This window comes from Phocoena sinus, chromosome 13 (genome assembly GCF_008692025.1).
Source record: "Phocoena sinus isolate mPhoSin1 chromosome 13, mPhoSin1.pri, whole genome shotgun sequence".
Lineage (NCBI taxonomy): Eukaryota > Metazoa > Chordata > Mammalia > Artiodactyla > Phocoenidae > Phocoena > Phocoena sinus.
Window position 1 is genome coordinate 89,725,390 of NC_045775.1, and position 20,493 is coordinate 89,745,882.

A 20,493-nucleotide genomic window follows, 5' to 3' on the forward strand; every position below is an offset into this window, starting at 1 on the left:
TGTGGTGCTGAAATACTGCTTTATAGATTATTTGCCTCCAAATACTGAAAATTTAATGTAGTTCTCTGAGTGCCTGTCTCTCCAGAAGAATCTAGGCTTACAAATTATTAGACTTCAGTTTGCTATTTTATTTTTCATACCTGATTGTTGTATGACAAATGAAGATTTAATTAATGTCAAAAGCTAAAGTTAGTATTATGCTTAGAACTTTGGCTCGTTTTTCTCTACTTTTTCAAAGACGAGGGCAAAAATAAAGGTACTATAAGAGTTGCTTAAATATGAATATTTATAAATAAGAGCCCCACAAGAGCAGATACACCAATTGTAGTTAATGAAAACTATAATGAACTACAATGACACTGAAAAGTCAAATTATTACAAAAATACTTTCTGAAATTACAAACTAGAATGTATCCAACTTGTAGTTTCTGCATTAATGTATAAACTTTCTCTATAGAGCCAGTGTGTTCCTGTGGCATCGTTTTAGAAATTCTGTAACTCATCTAGTGTTACGTGGATCTTTTATTATAACATGTGCAGGATGCCCAACAAACCACATTGATGAACATGGAAATTGCTGATTACGAACGTTTGATGAAAGAATTAAATCAAAAGTTAGCTAATAAGAGCGGCAAGATAGAAGATCTGGAACAAGAAATAAAACTCCAAAAACAGAAGCAAGAAGCCCTGCAGGATGAAATGAGTGAGTAAAATAGAACCCACTTTAGCTCACGGTCACTGCCCCCAGCAGAAGTCGGGGTCGGTGGTGGGGGAGGGTGCTAGCTGTGGGTCTCACCAGCTCTTGGCGGCCAGGTCATCCACACAGCAGGGACCCTGCCCGAGGACCAGAGAGGGGGCTGTGAAACCACTTCCGGTACCCTGGTGTGCAGTCCAGGCGGGTGCTGAATGTACTCATTCCCGTAAACGTTTCTCACGTGGTCCTGGGCCACCGTCTGCTGATTGTCAGCAGAGTGGGATAATGCAGTAGCGGCGAAATCTGTCTTTTTCACGTGATTATATTCCATTTTATCTGTTAAATAATTTCTAATGTAAGCATCTAGAGCTCTAAGTATCCCTTTAGGCACTCCTTCAGCTAACAGATTGATACGTTGTATTTTTATTTTAATTCAGCTGAAAATACTTTTTAATTTCCTTTGAATCTCTTTTTTGGCCCATGGGTTTTTGTTTTGTTTTGTTTTGTTTTGGGCTGCATTGGGTCTTCGTTGCTGCACGCGGGCTTCCTCTAGTTGCGGCGAGCAGGGGCTACTCATCGTCGTGATGTGTGGGCTTCTCATTACGGTGACTTCTCTTGTGGAGCACGGGCTCTAGGTGCATGGGCTTCAGTAGTTGTGGTATGTGGGCTCAGTAGTTGTGGCTCACAGGCTTAGTTGCTCCACAGCATGTGGGATCTTCCCGGACCAGGGCTCGAACCCGTGTCCCCTGCATTGGCAGGCGGATTCTTAACCACTGCGCCACCAGGGAAGTCCTGGTCCATGGGTTTTTTAATTCCTAAGTAATTAAAGGAATTTTCAGATATCTTTCTGTGAATGGTTTCTTTAAATCCTCACTGTGCACATACCACGTCTCCCAGCTGCGTTCTTGTGCAAACTGGGTAGCAGGGCTCCAGGTCACAGACGTTGCAAACATTTGGTTTTGCAAGTTAGTCAACTAGCTGAAAAAGAGTCTTGGACCTGGGAAAAACTAAAAAGAGCCGCTTATTCAAGAAACCACCCACTGTCACTGGTGAATAAGTACAGGAATGAGAGGTTCAGGCAGCGGGTGCCAAGAGCTCAGAGGGAGGAGCTTCTGCAGACAAGCGATTGAAAGTTGGGGCTTGCGTTGGGCATTGAGATTTGAAGAGAAGAAGCAGGTTGGGAAGGGTGGTCCTTTCTGCAGCATAGTTATGAGCAGAAGTGAAAAGAAATAACATAATTTTGGAAGTCTTAACTTGGAGGAAAAGGCTTGCCCTGTTAGGGAGAAGTGAAATGTAATTAGGAAGCTCTTCTTTATCCAGTTCAGAGAGGCCCTGAATACCAGAATGTACTTGGGCCCTTTTGAAGGACAGCAGGACAGATGAGTGAGCACAGTGTGGGGTCTTGGAAATGCTCCCAGCCTCGGGCAGCACAGGCCCTGCAAGGCTGAGCTGGGGAGCTGGGGACCCCCCCGGGGAGGAGGGTGAGGACACATCAGGACAGTGTCCATGCAAAACCCTCAGCCAGCTCACTCTGCCTGGGGCGTGAGGAACACACATCTCCTTAATCCCAGGCCCTCCAGCATCGGGCCCCCATGTACCTTCTCAGCCTAACCTTCGTTACTCCCTCGGTGCAGAGGCCCTTCCTTCTTCCTGAAGCACGACTCATGCTTTTCCATGACTGTGTCTGCTGCTGTGCCCTCACCCTCCCACCCCTGTGCTCACCTTCTGGAATCCTTACTAATCTTAAATGTTTGCTGTTCCAGGAAGTCTTCCTTGTCCCAAGCAGATATAACCTGGATATAACCTTGAGCCAATGTGGGTCTGCATGGCCTTTTGCATTTCTGTCTTAATAGTTATATTTTGCTTTACATTATCACACTATCCCAGATGGTATCCTCTCTTTTCATTCTGTGTTCTCGGAGCTTATAATTCCTGGAGCACTTAAAGGCTTTGTATGTAATTTGTGCCTTGTGCAGTCTTTTCAGGACTGGGTAAATAGTTGGCAGGAAATTACTGATGATAACATATCATAAAGGCAAGTTAAGGTATTTTCTTACAGGACACCTGCTCTTGTTTACTGAGTGATACAGTCATTGCATGTGGATTTAACTTTATGGAGTTAGTCATTGCTGGTGGGGTCTTCTAGCAGCCGTCACATGGCCACGTTCGTGGCCTAGACTCAGCATCAGGCACACTTGTTCTGTAAAGGACCAGGTCGTAAATCTCGGGCCCCAAGGTCTCTGTCAGACGTTCTTTATTTGCTTCACAATGGCTGTGGCCAGGTTGGCCTGCTGGTGTGGTTGGTACTGTGATCTGGACAGTGAATCCACTTATTCCCATTTGATGCTCTTCTTTACCTCTGTTAGCATAAAAGTTTTCTGTTTTAATCATGTTTCAGTCTGTTCCTTAATGAACTGTCTTTGTCCTACAAAACAGTTAGTATCACAAACACAGATCAGGTCTGTGCCTCTAAGGCGATTAGAAACACACAGCACCTCTTTTGAGGTATTTCTTACAAGTAAAGTCTATGTTTTAGATACACAGTAAGTATATGCCTTTATTTTAGAGATATGTGCTAAAATACATACAGACAAATGGATTTCAAGTGTGGGGGGCCCAGGGGGCACAGGAGTAAGTGAGAATGTGCGTCTGGGGTTGCAGACGTTTGCTGTAAAGGGCCAGACAACACGCATTTTCAGCTTTGCGGGCCCTGTGGTCTTTTGCTGCGCTACAGCAGCTGTAAACAGTATGTAAACAAACTGTTCACAGAAACAGGCAGCAACAGTGGCCTGTGGGCCTGACGCCTGATCTGGGTGGAATGAGATTGGCCATGTGTTGGTGATCGTTAAAGGCGGTGATGGGTCCAGTGGGGTTTAGTGTGTTATTGTCACTAGTGTCATATATGTTAGCAATGGTCCGTAATAAAAATCTAAGACAAATTCCTTTCAGAGGTAGACTAATACAAAGAAAAGACTTGTCATTTGTTTACTTAAATTCACTCATAAAACTGTTTCTCCTGAAACGATCTCTCCCACTAGCTTCACTGCAGGCTTCAGTACAACAGTATGAGGAAAAAAACACCAAAATCAAGCAGTTGCTTGTGAAAACCAAAAAAGAACTGGCAGATTCAAAGCAAGCGGTATGCGAATTTCTCAGTTTCATATTTCAGTCCTTATTCATAGAGTATTTGTGAATAACTTCACTGTTTAATTTAACCGAGTTTCTTGTTCTGTAGGAAACTGATCACTTAATACTTCAAGCATCTTTAAAGGGCGAGCTGGAGGCAAGCCAGCAGCAAGTAGAAGTGTATAAAGTAAGATTCTTTTTACTCTTTAAGATTTTAAAAATTTGCATGTGGAAGTAAGGTACCACTTGGGGATTTTTCTAAGTATATATGTATATATTAAACACATGTGTGCACACACACAGACACATTTCTCCCCCTAAATATTCTTCATCAACATTTTGAGGAAGGAGAAGCAGTGAGCCAAGTGTGGCTTATAACTGGGTTTACCATTGAGCATAAGCTTGGTTCTTTTCATGTATTTGAAAACCCATAATACATTAAGAATATGGCAGCAGAAAATAAACATGGCCCCAAACCTACATCTGAACTTTCTAAATGATAGTACAGTCACAGGAATCTGTTTATAAAAAGGTTTTATATATTCATGTTACATTACATCTACTACGTTTATATTTTTTTATATCCACTATGTTTATATATAATATCTCTAGGTATTAAACGTTGAACTGTAACGTGTGGTCTGGAATTTTTTTCATGATTGATTATTTGATTGATTTTGATTCAAGGAAAACCAAGTTAATTTATTGTGAAAATGTTCTACTTATATTGGCTCCAGTCTTTCAATAATCATAAGTTAAAAATCCTACTATTTAATTACGTCCCTTAAATATAGTCCTCTCTCAAAACCCAAGTTGGTGTTTAACGAAAGTCGATTTAACCAGCGAAGATCTGATTCACCAGAGCCTGACTGAAAGCCTCTGCCCCCAGATTCAGCTGGCGGAAATGACGTCAGAGAAGCACAAAGCTCACCAGCACCTGAAGGCGTCCGCGGACCAGCAGCAGCGCACGCTGGGCGCCTACCAGCAGAGGGTGGCGGCCCTGCAGGAGGAGTGCCGCACGGCCAGGGTGCGTCCTCCCCAGGGCGGGCGGCTCCCACCCGGCTTGGCCCCATCCACCCCAACCCCAGCCCAGCCCTGACTCTCACTTGCATAAGTTCTTTTTGCTAAAGGGAAAGACATGGGTACATACTCTTTCCATTTTAACCTTGTTTTACAGTTTCTGTGTGGAAGAAAGGTATTTTTTTTTTCTTTTTTTTTTAGTTTTTTCATTAGGAAGGTTACAGTTCTCTCTGAGGGCTAAGTGATTGTAAAATCATATTCTGTTAGAACAGCCACTTTCTTTCTTCAACATACAGAACAGACCCCTGCAGTGGGTTTGTTACAGGTGCAGCTCTGTCTAAGCCACCTTGGCAAAGGGGCCTTGGAAGGTCACAGGTCACTTCAAGAAAGTCCAAGACCTAGAATTTAACTTTTCCCACTCTCTTTTGAAAAGTGAAGTTCAAGCAGCTTAATTTCTTTGAATTAACTTTTCTTATATTTATCATAAGTGAAAATTGTTCTAAAGTTCCAAAGGCAAATAGTGCTATTATAAAATTTATGGGCAATAAATTAATTTACATGGGACGAAAACAGGTAGAAATGTACCTCTTGTCAGACAAAATTATGTCGTTCAAAGGCTTTAAAAACGTGTAAGGCCAACAGAAGTATACTTTTTAGGGAAAGGTAACTGGGGGCTAAAAAGTATCAGCCACTTTGCTTATTTTTAAAGAAAGGTTTTCATCTTAATTCATTAGTCTCTGAGAGAAAATAGGAGGATCACACAACCTAGAAAATGCAGTACATTTCTCTCTCTCTGAACTGTTACAGGCAGAACAAGCTGCTGTCACCTCTGAATTTGAGAGCTACAAAGTCCGAGTTCACAACGTTCTAAAACAACAGAAAACTAAGTCTGTGTCTCAGACTGAGACCGACGGAGCCAAACAAGAAAGGTAAAGTCTGAGCTACGCGGAACCTCCCACAGGGGTGGGAGATCCTGCTCTGATTGCTTTTGACCGTGGAGGTTTACATGTAGCCACCAGTGAGGACAGAGCCGGCTTCGCTGCACTGTTCACGCGGAGAGACGTGTGCAGGAGCCGCGGAGCCAGGCGGCGTCCGGACACCCAGGCCACACAGTCCAACCGTGTCCGTCGGTTCCGGTCACAGTGTAAGGACAGACGTCACCGTTACGTCAGGACCAGTTTTTCCACTTTTGAAAATACAGTAGGAGAATAAAAAAGCTTCCTTGATGTACTTATTCACCATTAGTTAGGCTAAGCATAAGTTGATTAAAAACATTTATTTCAAAAAGTTTTAAGTTAAATTTTCATCTAGAATTAAATTTTTCTTCTTAAATTTATGACAATCAATTACATACTGTTTCAATAGTATATTAATGCTCCTTAAAAACTAGCATACAGATCACTTTTGTGAGTTATTCAAAAATATACTAGGAATGAAAGATAGGGCATTCTACAGCATGTATGTTTTGTTTTTGTACGTAGAGACCAGCTGTTCAGAGCAATTTTATATCTGGCTCTTACTGTTCTTAGTAGGACTAAATATCCTGCAGTATTTGTGTGTTTATGCTTGTGTTACTTTTTAAGTATTTAGTAAACAAGGGAACTGTAGGCTAAAAAATGATGAGATATTTTTTCTTTCAATAGCTCATCTTAAAGCCGAAGTTGAATATTGACACACTTACTATAAAAATATCACCACTTACAAGAGTCGGTTTTGATCATGCCAGAATCTTGTGTTAAAATTATTTTAATGTAAATGTTTTAAGTTCCTTCTTCTTCCTTATATATTAAATAGTTTTTTTAAAAAGAAATTAATAGTGTATTATACCACTTGTGACAGAGTTATAGGTTTTAGCTGTTTTTCTCCAAAGACTTTCTTTCACTGTAACTTGGTGTAACATGCTGTTCCCAGAATGGTTACCTTAGAACTGCATTTCTTTTTTTTTCAACTGATGACATAGTCCTGTAATATAAAATAGGCCATTTTGATGCCATTTAATGGTCTACTCCACTTGAATGTGAAATTTGTAAATTCAGAGACTTTTGTAAACATGTAGTGTTTGCGATCTGAAGTCTGATTATAGTGTCTTTTATTTCACATTTAATCCTATTCTCTGAATTCTTGTGATTATTATATTTCCTTTAGAATCATCCATAATTGCAGAGTATGACATTGAAAGGTTATATGATTAAAGTAAAATTTATTTGAAATCACAAAATCAGTTTTACATCTTTCAAAAAATTTTTTTAACTATTTCTGTTTCAGAGATCATCTGGAAATGCTGATTGACCAGCTAAAGATCAAATTACAAGACACCCAAAATAACTTACAGATCAACGTCTCTGAACTGCAGACCTTGCAGTCTGAACACGACGCCCTACTAGAAAGGCACAACAGGATGCTGCAGGAGACCGTGTCCAAGGAGACCGGGCTCCGAGAGAAGTAAGGCTGGTGGCGCCAGCAGGCCCGTGGGTGCCGGGGGACAGAGCATGTGTTTGCTGGAGCTCCCGGTGTGGTGCTCCTGGGTCGGATGCAGGCTGGTAGCTGGAAATAGGTGTTTCCGCGGGCTTGGTGACTTGCTGCTTCTACCTTAGGGCTCCCCCTTTTGATTGTTTCTCTGCTTAGCTTCTCTAAGAGTAATTTTATCTGCTCACCCAGTGTTCTGTCTCCCGTGGCCTTCATGGCCAGATGCTTCTTTCCAGCCAGGTGTCAGAGGACGAGCACTTTTCTTTCTCTCTAGAGGAAAACATTCCGAAAGCTGCTGACTGAGCTCCCCGTGCAGCTGCATCCTTGGCCTGTCACATCGCCACACTCGTGTTAATCAGTGCTCCAAGGAGTTGCTGGGGTGTCGGCAGAATAGACGGATTATTGTGAACAAGAAGCTTTGAGCTCCTGGGATACAGCAGTTGGGTTCACGGAGCGTCTTCTGTCCGGGGTGTGGGGATGCTCTGCAGAGCTCAGGTGTGCTCGTCTTATGAGTTGAAAGCACTTGGTTTGCTTGGCTTTAGACCTTTCCACAGTGTGACTTATCTGTGTTAATCATGTAACTCACAGTTCCAGGAAGACCCACCAGTCTTCTGACTACCTGGCACCAGGTTTTCCATGAGATTAGCTTACACAGTGATGGTCACTTGCTATTTACATCACAAGTTTCCAGCACTTATTCTTTATTCTAGAAGGGTGGTTGCGACTATAGTGCTAACACGACTGAAGTGCAGTTATCTCATGCTCCACGTGTAGCCCTGTGCGCTGATAAACTATGAAGGAGGCTTCTCGTCTGAACACCCGACGTGCTTCCTCAGCTCAGGCCCCACGTCGGAAGTGGGTGATGGCCGGGGTGGTTTTGAGCTCAAGACCAAGGCTGTAATACAGGCACAGAGGCTATTAGAAGCACAGCACATGTGGGGGGAGCACACGGAGAAGCAGTTTATTTACGACAGAAGCAAAGCAGAGCTACACACCCCAAGAAGCATGTGGGCGTCCTTGCTGACAAGGAGTGCGCCAAAGGGGCGATTTAAATTGCTCACACCGGGGCCATCTCCAGGTCTGTCCTGTCCTCTGGCCAAGCATCCTGCTTCATTTCCCACACCTGCTCTGACCCCGGGCCCTGCCCAATATGCGTGTGCATCCTTTAGCCAAGATGGATTTCAGTGTGAGGGTCTCTGGGAGATGGACAGCACGTATTATGGGATAGCACCCCCTCCCTTTTTGACCCTCCCGAGAAATGTTTCTGCATGTGCAGTCGGGGAGGTCACCTTCACCTCCAGAATGGTAGATGCGGTCGTCGTATCTTTTTACCCCAGCAGCTTAGTTTCTCCCTGCTCTACCATTAACCTATTTGTTGAAGTGTCGGGGACACAAGCTCCAGTTTGCTCGGACCAGGGGCCCGTCTGTGTCCTGCCTCAGTTCCCCAGGTGCACGTGCGGTCCACGTCTCAGGGCAAGGCGATGTCTGGGGTGGAAGCTCTCACATGGCGCGGCCCTCTCCCCAGGCTGTGCGCCGTGCAGTCGGAGAACTCCGCGATGAAGTCGGAGCACGCACAGACCGTGAGTCAGCTCTCGGCCCAGCACGAGGCCCTGCGTGGCAGCTTCCGAGACCAGGTGCTGCAGCTGCAGGAGGAGCACCGGCGGACGGTGGAGACGCTGCAGCAGCAGCTGAGCAGGCTGCAGGCCCAGCTCTTCCAGCTCCGGAGCGAGCCGTCCACAAGAAGTATGTATGTATGCTCGGGACACTGCCGTCCCTGTCCTGCCCTGTGTCCTGAGGAAGCAGGTGGCTTACGGGGTGACCACAAGCGTCAGTGCTGCGGTCAGTGAATATTGGATCCACTTACTGAGAGGAGACTTGGACGTTGAGCCCTCCTGTAGTGCTTACGGCAGCCCCTGCACCCCTCAGGATACCGACCTTCACGTAATTGGGTTTTCCTCCAACTCACGGACGCTCTGTCGGTCTCAAGACCCGTGTCCAGATTCCAGTGTCCACTGCGTATGCCTAGTGTTCTTCACTGCTAGTCTTCAAATATGTCTGTCCTTTAATCAGAAATCCTAGAAGGAGCTGAACTTGTAGGGTCATTTGGCCAAACACAGCTTCTTCCCTTTCAAGTTTCTAATTAGTGGAGTTTGAGTTTAACCACACACATGACTTCCGTTCTGCTTCCTGGAAGAGGTGGGAACCCGTCAGCCAAGTTGAGGCCACACTTCAGTATTAACTATCAACTTGATACTGATTCCTTGTCACCAGGGCATTGGCAGCTGTGGTCACTCCTCAGCATCGAAACCTATGCCAGGAGTCATCAGAGGAAAGTAGCCAGCCAGGGAGACACTGGAATCAGGAGTTAGCAGTAGCATAAGCAGTTAGCAAACTTTCAGGAAGGCGCTTCAGCAAAGGCAGCCGAAGGGCTAATGTTTGAAAAGCGGGGCGGGAGAGGGAACGTCATGGAAAGGAGAATAAAGGAAACTTGAAGTGAAAAGATCTGTTCCCTAACGCACCTCGGAGATCTTGGACCAAGACATTTAATTTCTCTGACCGTGCGGTTTCTTGGGATTAATAAAGTAACGTGCTCAGAAGTATCTTATAAATCTCCCAGTTCTAGTCAGTGCTGCTTGTCAGCAAGCAGGGGAGCGTGGCCCGGACTCTGTGATGAGTCAGCCTGCCCTGGATTCGGGGCTCTTCTTTGCTGGACGCCACAGAAGGAGCGGGCAATGGCAGGAGCCAGCAGGGTGGAGTGTGAGGCCAGTGGTCAGCGGGAGCATCCTCGGAGCTGATCTCAGCAGCAGTGTGGTGTCCCAGAGTCTGCAGTGCTGTAAACACCCAATCCTCAGAATCTGGTTGAAGGGGTTTCGCCCTTGTTAGCAGCTGGCCAGGCCTCTGCATTGTGTCATCTAATGGTTTATCTTAACTCTGGTAGCAAGTACCACTTTTGCTAGATTGACTTAAGTGGTTAAAAGTTCAATAACTAAATTGTTAGGGCTGTTTCAGAAGTTCTTTCTTTCTACACCATTTGCTTGTCTTCTGGTTTTTCAGATTCCCTACCATATCATTTGTCATCCCTAGAATCATTTTAACTTTACTGTGTATCTCTGTTGATGCTGAATCCATAATTTTGGACAAACTCTTACTCTTTAAAAAAAAAACATGTAACAGGCCCAGCTTCTTCCCAGCAACCTTTGAGGAGCCTTCGAGAAAGGAGAAGCACAGACCTCCCGCTTCTGGATGTGCCGGCCACGACCCGGGAGGAGGGGGAGGGGATGGAGACCACGGACACCGAGTCCGTATCTTCCGCCGGCATCCACGCGCAGTCCTTAGAGCAGCTGCTTCGTTCTCCCGAAGCCAGACTCGGTACGCTTCCTGCTTCATTGTGCCTTTAGTTAACTCTGCTGCCCTATCCAGCTAATATTACTCTGATTTATAGATTTTTTTTGAGCTACTCTAATAAAATTTTTTTTAGTATTCCACCCTTTTTGAAATGGAAAACTTTCCTGCAGAATGAAACCAAAAAAAAAAAAAATTTTTTTTTTAAACAAAATAAAAAGTTCCTCCCAAAGCTTGAGCCAGAAATAGGTGGTTGGAAGTTCTGTAGTGGTGTTAGAAATAGGATAAATTTCTCTCACCCTTCTAAGAAACTGACAGTTCCCGCTTGTTCCTCTTGATGAAGTGGTCATGCTGAACTTGCCTTGTTAACTGTAGTAAAGTTGTGGACTATTTTCTTCTTACCTGTAATGCACATTAATGTTCCAAGTTCAGATGACTCTGTTCGTCATCTCGGAGTCTCCAGGATCTGGAGTGAGGACCAGTTGTGTCCTCAGTCCTAGACTGCGATTGGTCCTTGTCCCCCAGGAAGAGTTAGTCCTGATACGCTGTGGCCACAGCTCCACAATCAGACTTGGCTTTGCCATTTTTGCCAAAATTAACCTGTTGACTTTGAGCCTCTTCCCTCATGTATTAGATTTGAGTAATAATACCGCTCCTTCCCTGGTAGAAAATCCTTGTGAGAGACCATGATTTAAGTGATCAGTAACTGCTGGTATTTCCTCCTTTATAAGTAAAGTGACACCAGCTCTCGGGACATTAACAGATGTAGGAGGATGAAATCAGTAAGTTGGTGCCTACACGCTGGCCTAACAGCTTCCAGAACAAGCTCGTCGAGCCTGTGTCCAGGCAGGCGGCCCGCTCCACAGCAGAGTCCATTTTACCTGTGTCACATGCAGCCTTTTAACTGGGCCATGGGGGATGGAGAGCAGAGCGAAGTGTAAATACTTGGGTATTTTCTCATTTAGAATCTTCGCCTGTGACCCCTCATTTTGGAAATTAATTGTTGGGGCAATTCCTTGCAGAGCCTCCTTCCTGGCACGCTGAATTCACCAAAGAAGAATTGGTTCAAAAGCTCAGTTCCACCACAAAAAGTGCCGACCACTTAAACGGGCTGCTTCGGGAAACAGAAGCCACCAACGCCATCCTCATGGAGCAGATTAAGGTGAGGGCGGGACGCCACCTCCAGGAAGCCCTCCACACAGACTCATGCGTCCATCACACCTTGATTTCTTACAATGTTACATTTCTGAAATGGAGAAATATTCTTGGCTTTTATATCTTTTATATAAAGACTATTTTAATTCCTGCTTTTTCTAAGAAGCCAGAATAGATTTAGAGATTAGACAGCTGTTCACAAGTCCTTGTTCCACGTTTGTTTGAGTAAAACTTGAAAGGATGTGAGTCCCTAAATTCCAGACATGGACCATAGAGCACTTCCAATTAGTGGCAAAGTGGCATGGGAGGTTTTCCTGTTAAAGTCGACTCTGTAAGCATGTAGGAACCAGGCAGTCGGGGATTACACAGCTGTCTGCGCCCGAACTCTCTGTAGTACAGCCATGTTGGTTGTTGGCCTCGTCTCACAAGCCAGGCCCTCACTTTACGTTATGTTACCGTATTTAGTCCTCATCATCTCTGGGTGAGAACAAGTTGATCAGGGTGGAGAAAGTTCAAACTTGTGTCTGTCTGAAAAGCGCCTGCTTCTGCCCTGGACCTGCTTCTCCAAATAGATGGTCCTTCCTCAGTGTAGGGCCAGAGGCTGTCCTTGTCAAATTATGTTTTTAATGCTGAGTTAATTCAGTTATTTGCAGTGAATTGTATATATCATGACATCCCACCTCTAACTATTTTAGTATACATCTCTATAAAATATATAAAATAACATTTTCCCGCATTGTCAAAGCTTTATCACAGCTAAAAAAATCACTAAGTAGCCCAGAACCTGAGTGACTATTCAGATGTTATGCTTCCATAGACTGACATTGTCCCATGATTTCTTAGACCTTAGTGTCACTTTTTTAAATGACCCTATGTTTGAGGACGGAGTTGGCCGACTTTCATGGACTAACCTGAAATGATAAGTTGTAACCATGTATTTTTATTTGTTTCAACCCAGAAATCTTCCTCAAATATTCACCATCCTGCATCTTTTTCACATCGTCCTGTGCCCTCTTTTCTGTTAGTTTCTGATTGATATTCATTGTGAATTGTCTCTCTGTCCTGGACTCAACTTTTGTTTGGTCAAGTGCTCTTCGTCTTGTAGCGGCTCTGGCTGTGGACACCCTGCCTGCCTGCCTGCCTGCTGGGCGGGGGTGGGAGTGGGGATGGCGGTGGGTGTGGCCCACAGTCTCTCATCCCGGAGCCCTGAGCCCTGAGCCCTGGCCCCCTTCTGCCGAGCGCGGAGGGGGCGCCGACCCGCGTTATCCCCCAACCCCAGTCCCCGGTCTCAGCCCTGCTTCCCACCGTGCGCGGTGCTGCCTCCGCGGCCGGGCCCCTGGGCCCCGTCTCCCACGGCGCCTGCTTCCTGACTTCTAGGAGCCTCTTGATGTTTCTCATCTACTCTTTTCTCCCGGCCTGGTCGCTCCTTTGTTGCCATTTTGGGGGCATTTCGGGGAAGAGAAAGAAGACCGCGTTCCTCCAGTCTGCCGTGTTAACCCGTCTGCACTCCTTTCTCTGACACCAGCTTCTGAAGAGTGAAATAAGGCGGCTGGAGAGGAACCAGGCGCGAGAGCAGTCGGCCGCCAACCTGGAGTACCTGAAGAACGTGCTGCTGCAGTTCATCCTCCTGAAGCCGGGAAGCGAGCGGGCGCGGCTGCTGCCCGTCATGGGCACGATGCTGCAGCTCAGCCCCGAGGAGAAGGCCAGGCTGGCCGCCGCCGCCCAAGGTGCGCGTGCCGGGCACGCAGACCAGAGCTTTGAGACTTTGCCCCTTGGACGCGTGCTGCTGTGTGTGTCCCCGTGAGTAGGGTTGAAAAGCTGGCTCTTTAACGTTTCAGGGCAGCTGTGGTGTGTTGGCGTCATTTCACACAGCAGGCAACAGTGCGGTGTCCAGTCTGATCTTCCAGTTCTTTCAAATTGGATTTGTGATCCTAGCGTTGAATTCTGCCCACAAACACAGTTCCCTTTTGTGTCGTACTTTTTATCATGTGGTAGACGTCCTCACCCCCTGGGAGTCGTTCGCCACCGGGTCGTGGGAGAGGAGTGTCCCCAGTGGGGCTGCCGAGGCCCAGGACCGTGCGTGGAGCGTACATTCCTACCTGCATCTCAGACCTTCCGCTAGAAAGCTCTCCTTACACACGAAGTGCATTGTGGAGAATTTCCAGCGGGGCGAACTTGTTGCCGAGAAGGCCGTTGTGGGCCTGTTTCCTCCTTCGAAGCCAGAGAGGCAACATGTCTCCTTTCTCTGGTTGCCCTTAAGAGTCTTCTCTCTTCTCCTCTGGGGCAGCTTCACTTTCATGTGAACAGGGGAAAACTTCCAGCCTCTGTGTGTTGAAAGACAACAGAAAGCACCACCCTGGTCCCTACACGAGCAGCGTGCAGGGGGCACTGCCGGGCGGGGAAGGTTGGCGCTCTGCCAGCCGTGCACGTGTTAACACGCCTGCTCCCTGCGTGTCAGGTCCCAGCAGGTTCACAGACTGCGTGTGTCTTTCCTACTTGACGTATGACTTGTGATAAGGCAGCTTGGCTCCCCAAGGAGGGGAGTCATACGGCATTTTTCTGTGCAGAATCAGGACCTCAGCCCCCTGCCTGACAAGACTGGGCCTTGCTTCTGTGCGTGTGTGCTCCCAGCTGGCCGCAGCTCACAGGGCTGTACGTTGTTGCTTAGTATGCCTTCGCGGATTGTCTGAGACAGACAGGAAATGCTACAAGTGTAAGGACAGACAGGTTTGTAGCATGAAAATGCGGTGTGAGAAGATTAACACTTTGGTTTTGCTCCCCACAGGTGAGGAGGAAAATGCTTCCCGTTCCTCCGGCTGGGCGTCCTATCTGCACAGCTGGTCTGGACTTCGATAGACTGATGGGAAAAGCATTATTTATTAACCAAATAGAATCCATTCGGCAAAAAAGGTTCATGTATATGGCTGTCGTTCTTTTGTCCAGAAGCATGTGTACGTAAGTCACATCTCCGTGTGTGTGTCCATACGTGTGTCTGGTGGGTTTAAAAGGCTCGGCCCGCGGTGAACTGCAGCAGGTGGAGTGTGGGAGGGGCCGCGGCCCAGGGACCCTGGCCCTCCCGCTGCCGCCAGACCCAGGGGCCACGAGGCCACCCCACTCCCTCCTCCGGACCCTCAGGCCACGTGTGTCGGGGCCGCACTGTGAATTCTGAAGTTCAGTTAGATTTCGGTCCTGTACCAGCTGGGATTTAGGCTTTTAAAATAATGTTTGAAGACCATTTATCTCAAGGTCAGACTTGCAGGTAGATTGTTATTAGTGACAAATTACGAGAGAAAATTTGTGAGTTGGAGTGTGAAGGAAAACGCTTTATCGGTAACGCTGACGTCTTTATGACGGGAACGTAAAGTGAACGTGCTGCTGTTCGTCACGAGCCTAAGTTAAAACGTGATTCATTTCGTTATTTCCTTTCAAATGAGCTGTTCTTCTTTCTCTGAAGTGTATTACCTCAAAACCTGTTCTGGGATCGGATCAGAAGCTCTGGTCGCCACGTTCCCGCGGTGGGGAAGGGGGGGTGCCCGGGGCCCTGTCCAGGCTCCTGCAGTGCATCAGCTGCTTCCGCGCCAGGAGTCTGGTGGGACCCGGGCCGCCTCCCCAGGTGACCATTCCCCGGGGGGCCGGCTTGCGGCTCCGCGTGCTCCTGGCCCCAGCGGACAGGTTGCTGCATGCTGCATGGGGCCCTGGGAGATCGCACAGCCCCGAGAGCCGCTCTAGGTGCGGGTCACCTGCCTGGGCGCCTCTGAATATTCCATGGAGCCCATCAAACACGTGTCCTTAAATCATAAACGTGAGAATGCTAGTTGCAGTATTTCTTTGTGGACAAACCGCCTCACAGTGTGCTCTGGGGAGCTCTCTCCGCTTCCAGTTCATACTCCGATCTTCAGTCTCAGCTGGTGAACTGACTTTGTACTTTGGTGACTGGGAACTTTGGTTTCCAATTTAATTTAACTGAAATTTGCTGCTGACGTGTTGAGTTTGTTCTTTAAACAAAAATCTCAATGTCTGTCTCTCCTCCTGTTTTAGGAGAACAGACCTACTAGTGAATGTATTAACGAAATGCATCTATTGCAGAGCTGACTTTAAAAGTTTGAGTTCAGTTTTTTCCTTTATGAGCTGTGAATATGAGTATGCCAGCAGTGTGCGCTATAACTGTCACAGTATTTAAATAGATTTCACTGTCTCTGCAAGTCCAGGCCTCTTCGAAGTCTGTAAAAACTTGTTTTGAAATATAGTCTCTACCTATGGACATAACAACAAAATGCCTTTTTGCAAGATAAAACATGTATTGCTTTGATTACAAAAGGGGCACCCTTCCCTGGTTTCAGCAATGAGAGGAAATGTACTGATTATTGTGATATTTCTATTAAACGTGCTGCACTGTTAGGCCTGCTCATCTTCTAGTAGCCAAGGTCTCCTGGGCATTTTGAGTTGCTTTATGAAATGAATCTTGGGTTCCTTCTCTGCTGTCTTTACCAGTTGGGACCTCGGACCCTGGGTGCTTGGAGGAACGCAGGTCGCCCTTCGGGTCCGTGGTGCCTGCCGCATCTGACACCCACCTTCCAGCTGAAACTCAGGCCACCTTGGCCTTTCCGTGGGCACCTCTCAAGTTCCGGCCTCTGTGGTGTGAGGCTTTCTTGTACAGCGAACTCTGCTTATGCTCCAGTCAGCGTAAGTGGAGAATTACATTCCTTTAGGCAGAAGTGGCCTACTCACTAGCAGTGCCGCGTCCTTTACCCATTAGCCAGTGATGAGTCTAAGAGTTCCCATGAAGATACAACAACGCTGCTGTTTGGTAAGCAGAGCACACAAAGACGCTCACGTGTGATTAAATAGGAACGCCGTGGTGGCACTCGGTGCAAGACTGTTGTGTTTTGATTTGGTGTCTGAAAATCAACTGTGGCTTCGGCATAAGCCCAGGAGAACAACCTGTTACAGTTTTGCGGTGTCTTTGGGCTGATTTTCACCCATGAGTGTTAAAAAGCGTTTGGTTGTTTATGTATTTGGTTATATAGAGAAGGGAAATGTTTTTCACCTGCATTCAAAATGTGATTACATGGGAAAAGAATCAAGTTCTGACATTCAAGTTGTTACCGTTTAAAACAATAGAAAGGCTCCTGTGAGTCGAACGCCGAATATGGTGAGGAAACGGGATTTCAGGTTCAGGAATGCAGGTGACCACCTGGTTTCCTTGGGGGATGGGCCCACCCCCACCCCCACCCCCACCCACCTCTCCAGAGTCTGCCCTCGCCCCTCCTCTCTGAGGACGGTCACCGCCCCTTCCCCACACACCCCATACAGATGCAGGGAGGCCCAGCCTAGTCACCTGGACCAGGTGCAGGGCCCTACCCAAGCCAGACCACCTAGATTCTCTCAGGGTGAGGACTTGGGACCGAGAGTCAAGTCAGCATGTCTGTGCGCCCGGAATCGGGACGTGTAAACGCAGGGGCTCCGGGTGCCCAGAAGGAGCGGGGAAAGCCCCACGCAAATAGGCCAGTAAGCTGGCGCGCAGGCATCACAGAGACCCAGGGCAAGGGTTCAGGGCCTTCGATTAATAGCATGGAACGAGCTCGAGCTGTTAAAGTTCAAACAGAAAAGAAAGTTGAACAGAAAGAAGCAGACATCCTAATATAGGAAGCTCAGGATTTAATGGTCTCTGGTCTCTGAAAATAGAAGAAATAGAAATTTTCAAAGAAATATTGCAAGAAAGCTTTGCACAACTAAAAGAGAAGTTCAAAGTAAAGGGCTGATCAGAGATCCGGTAGAGACCGTCCCGACTTGCGACGGGTCGGCTTCAGAGTTTCTGACTTGTTGATGGTGCAAAGGCGATACCTATGCAGTAGAAACCGTACTTGGAATTTTGAATTTGGCTCTTTTCCCCCAGGCTGGCGATACGTGGTCTAGCCCCTGCCGTGCTGCTGGGCAGCGGGGCCGTGGCTCCAAGTCACCCCGCGACCAGAGGGTGAACAGTCGGTACACTGACAGCCATTCTGCTTTCATTTTCAGTAGAGAATTCAACAAGTTACATGAGATAGTAAACACTCTGTTATAAAACAGGCTTCGCGTTAGATGATTTTGCCCAACTGCAGGCTATCGTAAGTGTTCTGAGCACGTTTAAGGCGGGCTGGGCTACAACGCTTGTGGGGTCAGGTGTACTAAACACATTTTCCACTTTCAGTGGGTTTAGTGGAACACAGCCCCATGGTAAGTGGAGGAAGATCTGTACATGACTGAAACAGGGATATCGATGTAAATTTTTAGGAAAAAACGAGGCTCCTAAAAGGTTTCCAGAGAGAAAAAAAACAAGTCACATACGCAGGACACAGGAGGGAAAGGGGAGCTGCATCGGACCTCTCGACAGCAGCACTGCACACCTCAAGGCACTGGAGAAATTCCTTCAGAATTCTGAGGAAACATGAATTCCAGCCTGGAATTCTGTAAACACAAGCTCTCAGTTAAATGGAAAGAGAAAGACATTTTCATATCCTTGGGAACTGAAAAAAAAAAAAAAATTACTTCCCATGTCCTTTCTAAGGAACCTTTGAGAGAACCTGCTCCAGAGGGAGAAGAACACGAAAAACCGCAGCCGCCGAGCAGAGACTCGACACGGGAGAGCACTGAGCCGGGTCCCCGGGTGGTGGCTGGGCAGTGGCCAAGAGGCTGAGGACGAATAAACAAGATTCCAAATGCGGGTTCTCCTAGGAAAAAAAAGTGGAACTAATAGATTAATTGATGTAGCTAATGTGTAAAATTTTATTGGAAGATGTTGGAACTAATAAGGATCTATCATATAGCGCAGGGAACTCTTACTCAATACTCTGTAATGGCCTGTATGGGAAAAGAATCTAAAAAAGAGTAGATGTATGTGTATGTATAACTGAGTCACTTTGCTGTACAGCAGAAACTAATGCAACATTGTAAATCATCTACACTCCAATTAAAAAAAAACACAGTTTTACTGAAAAAAAGATGTTGGAAATGGAAACGTGAACACTGACAACATATTTGATATTAAGGAAATATTTTTAGCTTTTTTAGTTTTGATAATGTTTATGTTTAAAAAGAATTCTTTTAAAAACATGCTGAAATATTTATTGAAGTCACATTTGATCTAAATTAATACGGGAGGAGGGAAAAGTGGGTGAGAGTGTAAATGAAAGAGGGTCAACAATAAATTCATGGTTTTCTCATGACAAACGTGCATTTTATGCATTCTTTTCCCACACACCTGAAGCACACAGTTTTCTCTGTTTTACGTAATGTGTACGTTGTGTTTTTTAAAAATACTGAGATATAATTTACCCACCGTAAAACTGACTGTGTGGAGTGTACAGCTGAATGGCTTCAGTGTGGTCATAGGATTGTGACACCATCCCCAATTTTCATCATTCCGGAAAGAAACTCCCTACCCGTTGCTAGCCTCTCCCCCACTAACCCATCCCACCCTTGGCAACCACTAATCTGCCTTCTGTCTGTAGATTTGCCTATTTGTATAATTCCTGTTACATTGCAACTAACTCATTCCTAAGTTCCCAATAAAAGTAATAACCTCATGAGATTAAATGAAATGATGCAGTCAGAGGCTGACTCAGCACGGTGTCTGGGACGTAGGACACATACAATAAATGTTAGATGTTTTTATGTTCCACTTTCCATGTATAATTACAAACTAGTTTCAGCACACTCTTGTCACTGTCATTACCAAGATTAAACATTAATGTTATCCAGTGAAACCATTGTTTGTGGCTATAAATCTTTTCTGAGGGATGTACTAAATTCTAAATGCAAAAATGAAATATTTTAAAAATTAATATCAGTGACATTTAGGTCATTTCTGTTACTGCTTTCCTAATTAGCAAAAGCAATTTAAAATGTAGTTTATCCAAGATATTGCGATTTCTGCTAGCTGTGTTTCTTGTATCTTTTTTGGTAACTTAGAAGAAAGCAAGTGTTTGGGTTTTGTTTGGCTTTTGATCGACTTTAAATGTTATGCTGTTTCTTAACTTGTTGCTGGCTAGGTACAGGGTATGCGTTCCTGGGGGGCCCTTGAGGACTGGCCATGCCTTCTCGCTCCTTTTCTTACCCCAGTCGATTACCAGAAGGCCACACTCCCTGGAGAACACTTCTGTTTTAACTTCAGTCTTTACTCTTAGTAACTTCCCCGAGGAAATGGATCTGTGCCTGAAGCCTGGTCTGCCTGGCTTCAGAGTACCTACATTATCCCGTGATGTATTTTCCAGTTGCTTTGTCTGAGCATAGGTATAAAAGTGACTCACTGCACAGGGTGGGAGGGGTAGTGGTGCATTAAGTCTAGTGGCGCAAAGATGGAAGAAAACCAAAGACACCACAGACTTTCAGTGAAAGGGATTCTTTTTAAAATTAAGAAAATTTATGAACATGAAAAACAGTCAGTAAACAGACCTTGTGCCCATACTGTACCGGGTTCCAGAAAGAGTCACCCTTTGCTGAGAGCACTGCTTGGTATTCACAACTGATTTCTTTCGATATCTTGTTTGTACACAAAAGCATGATTTTTATTACTTATAACCAAAGTAGAGGTTAGAATTCAGACCTGTTCTGAGCAATGTAACAGATAGTTTATATTACTTATTTTAGTGCAGTTTAAGATTATAAGATACAGTTCCCAAAGAGTGAAATACCATTTTTCACAAAGTATG

General features: G+C 45.8%; 1 protein-coding gene across 3 annotated transcripts in view; it reads left to right on the forward strand.

Annotated features, from left to right (window-relative positions):
• Window positions 1–18,327, forward strand: part of GCC2 (GRIP and coiled-coil domain containing 2) — a 37,029-nt gene extending 18,702 nt beyond the window's left edge. Inside the window, exons 13-23 of one of the 3 annotated variants that reach the window (XR_004352693.1) lie at window positions 541–703; window positions 3,733–3,833; window positions 3,930–4,007; window positions 4,710–4,847; window positions 5,648–5,769; window positions 7,106–7,282; window positions 8,832–9,053; window positions 10,481–10,675; window positions 11,671–11,810; window positions 13,329–13,530; window positions 14,589–18,327. Coding sequence is in view for 2 of the 3 variants with exons in the window: in XM_032652183.1 (XP_032508074.1) it covers window positions 541–703; window positions 3,733–3,833; window positions 3,930–4,007; window positions 4,710–4,847; window positions 5,648–5,769; window positions 7,106–7,282; window positions 8,832–9,049; window positions 10,481–10,675; window positions 11,671–11,810; window positions 13,329–13,603; window positions 14,589–14,592 (1,611 nt within the window). In the remaining variant the exon portion in view is untranslated. Of the gene's footprint in view, window positions 1–540; window positions 704–3,732; window positions 3,834–3,929; window positions 4,008–4,709; window positions 4,848–5,647; window positions 5,770–7,105; window positions 7,283–8,831; window positions 9,054–10,480; window positions 10,676–11,670; window positions 11,811–13,328; window positions 13,604–14,588 lie in introns of all 3 variants that reach the window. The other 2 variants (XM_032652183.1, XM_032652184.1) reach the window with 2 other exon arrangements.
• Window positions 18,328–20,493: the final 2,166 nt, after the last annotated feature.